The following is a 6,000-nucleotide window of genomic DNA, read 5'->3' as shown; positions in this document are numbered from 1 at the left end:
TTTGACCGCAAGTTGATACTGATACTGATAAAATACCTTATGATGGCGTGCCCCTTTAAAGGCAAACGGAGACTTTACCCCCCCCCCCCCCCACCTCCCCGTCATTATCTACCACATGCAAACCAGGTTAGGACTCCCCAATGGCATAACATGAGTGACAGTGTGAAAAAGTGTGACAAGAAATCAGTGTATGGGGGTTTGTCGGGGGGGGGGGGAGGGGTGGGTGGGGCGAGGTGACAGTGGTTCATTTCAGTTTAGTATGATTCATAAACCTCATTGTATTTAATCGGTCACAGTGATAAAAGAGAGCTATTTTATTTGATAATTTGGCGATAATGAGTTAATGGGCCACCTCTACAACCGTAATGAATTTCCTCTTATAGGAAAGGAAAATATAGCCAAAGGATATGAATATATACAAAATTACACTAAATAGGTCTGTATCGGAAAGACGTGCTCTGCTTAAAACTATCAGTTGAACGGTCATCCGTGGCTTAATTTTAAAGTCATTTTAACAATCAAGGATGTATGTACAATTCATGCGAAGACTTCCTGGTTCGGGGACTGAGTGCGCCGCGGTTATGTGATCTGTAAAAAATGTATATTTAGGAAGAGCGCCATTTATGAGCGTGATAAGCGCCAATCAGAATACAACTTAACAAATTTGATGGATTTTGACTGTCTAAGTTGGATTGCCTGGCAACAGGGTACTGAATGGATTTGTTATTGGCTGCTTTTAATTTATATTTATGGTTGTTGAGTTTTAGTCTAAATTTGGTTACCATTCTCACAAATATATTGCAGCAAAACAGCTAACACAACCTTAGATTTATCAATAATTGAGTGACGGGGTCGATTGGATAACTGGTATACCGGTGAAAAAAAAGTGGTAAGTACCTGCTGCGTGATAACAAATTTGGCATCTTATATGTGTATATACGTGCTTTTTATCAACAAATTACAAATTAAACAAATTATACAAGTTATACAAATAATATATATATATAAATATATATATATATATATATATAAATCTATATCTATATATTTATATATATTTATATATATATATATATATATATATATATAAATATATATATATATATAAATATATATATATATATATATATATATAAATATATATATATATATATATATATATATATATAGGCCTCTATATTATGATATTGCTTTCATCTTCTGAACAAGTTTGTCCAACACACATATCAAGTATCATATAGGTCGCTTCGGTCGGTACACGTGCATGAGTAATAAGCAGTTTAATTGATTTAATGTCATACTAATGTCAACGACATCATAAGAAATCAATAAATTAAAAGTGAATTTCTTCCTGCAAAGACAATCACTTATGACAAACTGTTCAATTGAAAGGGCGCCACTAATCCTTCACACAGGGACTAAAAATACATGCGATGAGTTGGTTGCACTGCGGGAAACACGTTAACGATACATAAATATCTGCACGAGGCCTTCAGTGCATGCAACAGTTTACGTTAAGAGTAAAAGTCGAGAAAGAAATTTGGCAGAAACGCGAACTTTTTCACTGGCACATTATTGCTTCCTTTTTCAATTTGTTTAAAAATCATCAAAATGGTCAGGAAAAGCAACTTGTAACAAGGTGTAAAGAAGAGTGTGCGTGTATGCGCGTGTGTGTCACGGGGGGGGGGGGGGGGTTCAGGGGGTGGGGGTGAGGCCATCACTTTCATTTCTAAACACACGAATGAGCTATAAGGAAGTCATTTATTATACAGTGGCTGTATACTAAATATCCTACAGACCCATTCCACGACTAAAACAGAAGGAATTATTCCAATTAGATGGCTTTATTTCGCATGGTCGCGGAAGACGAATAATAAAATGAACTAGTTTCTCCCAACATCCATGTTATTTATCCGTAGGCAAAGTTGGATTCTATTTCGTGAAGTGTTCCCGGATGAAAAATATAGATAATAATCGTTATAGAAGTTTGGAAATTCTTTATCGCCCTTTACAGCCTTCTAACTAACAGCTTTGAAGTCTTGCCCCCCCCCCACCCACATTAAAAATAAGTACGAACACACACACAAAATGTAAAAGAAAGTCTCCCCCCCCCCCCTCCCCCCAATTTTTTTTCTTCCTTAACTTTATCGCATGCATACTCCACTTTGAAAGATAAACAATTCTATCTCAAACGAATCGAATTTGCCACGCGATGAATCTTCCATTATATCTTATATATGTTGACGGTGACTACTTTATTACGCACCCCCGCAGTGACAGACGGAGTAATATGACGAACACACCGTACGGAAGCATCTTAATAACGCTACATCTAGCACTCACGAAGTCATCACAGTATATTCTCGCAAATTCAAGTTATCACTTAGAATTCCATCTCATATACCTCCAGCCTCAGTAGGTTTCGGAATGTTTCATAAATAATTCCTCACGAGAGGAGGATTGGTGGCTCCCTACACGCGTCTCTCTTACTTCGGGCTATCAAAACAGAATCCTTTTTTTGATTTTCTCCTTATGAAGATGGTTTGAATACATCTACTCAAGATTTGAAAGTAAGAGAGAGAGGGGAACGTTTCATTTGCAACCGTTATCTAAATTGGATCATTATATCTATGTTGCTGATTTTAACTTTTCTTTAATGACTTTCGTCAAAATTGTGTTGAAGAGGAACAGATTCGAGGAGAACAGAAAAAGTCAGTCAATGCGTTTGTTCTAATTAAAGTACAAATTGCACAGAAATTTATTTCGCGGGAAGCTTGGACCTTCTTTACAAATATAAATATCTTAATTATTATTTCACGGCAAAATAAACTATATTTCTGATTTTGAATCAAATACTGTATTTCTTTACAATGACATTGGAAGTTTTTGTGTTTTTCGTCTTCTGTTTGCGAATAATCTTTGCGTTGTTTTAAAATCTTCCTGACACATTATTGTGATATTTGAAAACACCGGGTACTTCGTTCATTGGACTGAACATTTAAAATAATCTTTTATAAAAAATATAAAAAATAATAAAGAAAATTGCGTACAATATTTGATGTTACATCCTCTGTAGTACTATATTGGGTCAAATCGTTGATGAAAAGAAGGCAGATACAGACAAATCGATCATAAAAAGCGAGCAAGCAAGCACATTTTTTTTCTTCGATTGGAGCTTTTAAATATAATCGAGACGGAATTTTCGTCCTTTACTTACTCGGTGGAGTACCGCTGTTCGAAGTTGACGGACGATCGGTTTTTGGCGGAAAAGGATATTTAAATGTCTATCGTATAGGAGGAGGGATAAAAAAAACTGTGTGCTCTTGGAAGCAAATCCCCTTGGGAGTTTGAAAGGGAAAAAAGCATGGAAGAATGTCAGTGAATTAAAACAACCGGACTGTGTTGTTACATTTGGTGAGGATTAAAATCGAGACCATTTGTGAAGTATAAAGAAAACGAACTACGCGAGATAAAAAAAAAACACAGTGTTTTAGTGATTGAAGGATAAAAGGGGATTAAATATTTAGTATTCATAATTGTGTGTGAAATTTTATATTCTACAATATTTGGACTGATTCGCGTTATTTATTTCTAACAGTTGACCCAATTTGGGAACTTTTGGATATTTTCATCTTTCTGTTATATTCATGCGAATTGATATCAGACTGGGAGGTCTCATAATTTAACGTTTTGAGGGACAAATAAACAAAGAACTGACTTTTATTTGTTAGATAAGAACGAAAGAGCGAGAGAGAGAAAACTCATTTCAGCCGTTTCTTCAATAAACATTGATTGCTACTCAACGTTCGTATTTCCAAAAGGAAATTCTGTCCACATCGGCGTGCCAAAACCCCAAAATCACAATGCCTCGTTTGTTGATGATAACAAAGGGACTCTTTGTTAGATCTCTATTCAGTGTTTCTTCTATTATTTCTGTCTGGGGAGTGGTCACCGTTAGGGAGGATACCAACTTTTGGCTTCTTCTCAATATTTCAGGACTTTTATTCGTCGAGGCAGCGTTCACATTTTCCAGGAAGAGAATGGGTGAATGGAAATGGTAAGTAAAGCGAAAATGTTAATTTTTTAAAACTCTTTTTAAAGCATAGTTTTAACATTTTGAAAACACTTTTTTTTTAAATATTCTTTGAAAAAATTGAAAACGCAAAGTACCAAAGACGTCAGCAATTTTATCGAATGGCAGACGAAATATAAAGAAGGTGGAGAGGGAGGGGAAATACATTTGGGTCGGTTGGTGGGGTGGGGAGGTTGAAGCGAACAAGGATGAGTAATGTATTTCTCAAAGTACATAATTTTGATGGTTCGTGCATGCACCAAATGTATTCCTAGTGTACCTAATGTTCATTAAAATCTTGTGAATTGAACACTATTATATTTCGATTTCGGATAATATCAGTCACATTATGTCTAGTCATGGCTTGCCATGGTTTTTCTACATCACGGACGTCGATCCCGTGACGTCACACTTTCGTACGATACACCGTGCATAGACGAAAGTGGCAGACGTGTATAAGGAGGCCATATATCATTAAAAGGGACCAGAATATTTCTTTGCATGACCCCATAAATTGTCTCCGTTTCTTTGATTTTATGTACTCTGCTTTAACACCGTATAGAGACACAATAAGATATAATAAGAACTCTGAAGTCTGAGTTGGAGTGTCAGCACAGTGGTTAACGCCGGTGCCTTCCAATCATAAGGTCCCCGGTTCGAGTAACTCCAAGATTAATGTATGTCGTCCAGTTAAAGAGTTGTTGACAATTGACAATTCATAATCATGGACGTTAAATATGAATGTAAGAGACTGACTTCGGTCAGCTTGTGGCTTTGATAAGCCAATGAGGCTTCTTCGCGAGTTCCTGCTTGCAGGAGGATCTAAAATTCATACATACATACATTATATTCCATGGTCTTTTAATGATTGAATCAGTTAACTAGATTGTTTAGAAAGGCAAGAGAGAACAAACAAAATACTAATAATAACAATTACAACCCCAAATACCACGACAGCCTCACCGGAAGTGAGTTATTTAGCCTATTTACTAATTTCGACATTTGGAATATATCCCATACAGAATAAGTACACAATGTCTATGCCATCTTTGTCAGAAAACGTCTATTCATTTTGTTTTCTGTAAATTGAATAAATTAATTCTATTTTCTAATTGATATGTAATGAAGGAGAGATTACTGATTTGAAAGGAGACACAAACCCAACCATGATCTCTGTCTTATAAGAAAGAGATCTTTGTGAAGAAATCTTTGTAAGTGAAATCTGATTCCGTTTAGGAGATATCCTATAGTTTTTAAGTCGTGTCACATGTTAGCTGTTCTTTCGTAAATCTGTGATGTTATGATATTGCCATTACTATCTGAAACAGTTTTGACAAAGAAACAAATGCCATCATGAGGTCAGAGGTTGGATTTTTTTAGAGTTCATATTTGTAAAATCCATATCCAGTACAGATATAAATATTGTAATATAAGTTGTAATAAAATAAAGGGAAAAAATAACGCTCTTGTGGCTCGATGACGTCATCGATTTAGACTTGATCAAGTCTTCGGCCTTATGTATATGAAAGAACATTAAATCTGTAATACCAAATGAAGTAAGGTTTTTGTTAACTGTTTGAGGAAGCCGTTCGTGAGAGTCATCGCTATCACATAGGTCAATAATGGTCTTTAGGATTGTGTCTCCTATACTGAGAGTAACCATTCTTTTAACCAGGGAATTCATGCATGTAACAGCTTCCTGCATTAAATCTACAGCGATTTATTGCATTCGTGTGCAACATACAAATTTTGTTTCATTTGTTCAGGTACCATAACAGCATGACTGATCTATGTGTTATCCTAAAAGCTGTCTCTGAGGAAGTGGAACTGTAGGTTAGGGTGCATGGGTTGATGTGGGGTGGGGTGGGGTGGAGGGGGTTGCATAGCACAAATGAGCATCACTCGTATATATAATATCAACTGATTTT

The 6,000-nt window shown here is 35.9% G+C and overlaps 1 protein-coding gene across 1 annotated transcript in view; it reads left to right on the top strand.

Annotated features, from left to right (window-relative positions):
• Positions 1–2,805: 2,805 nt before the first annotated feature.
• LOC139961869 (transmembrane protein 26-like) overlaps positions 2,806–6,000 on the top strand; it is a 65,458-nt gene continuing 62,263 nt past the window's right edge. Inside the window, exon 1 of the mRNA XM_071961481.1 lies at positions 2,806–4,057. Within this exon, the coding sequence (XP_071817582.1) occupies positions 3,864–4,057 (194 nt within the window). The 5' untranslated portion in view covers positions 2,806–3,863. The remainder of the gene's footprint in view (positions 4,058–6,000) is intronic.

Source organism: Apostichopus japonicus, chromosome 20, assembly GCF_037975245.1.
Source record: "Apostichopus japonicus isolate 1M-3 chromosome 20, ASM3797524v1, whole genome shotgun sequence".
NCBI classification, from domain to species: Eukaryota; Metazoa; Echinodermata; class Holothuroidea; order Aspidochirotida; family Stichopodidae; genus Apostichopus; species Apostichopus japonicus.
The sequence above is the reverse complement of the archived record's forward strand: the minus strand, read 5'-3'. Positions and strand labels throughout refer to the sequence as shown.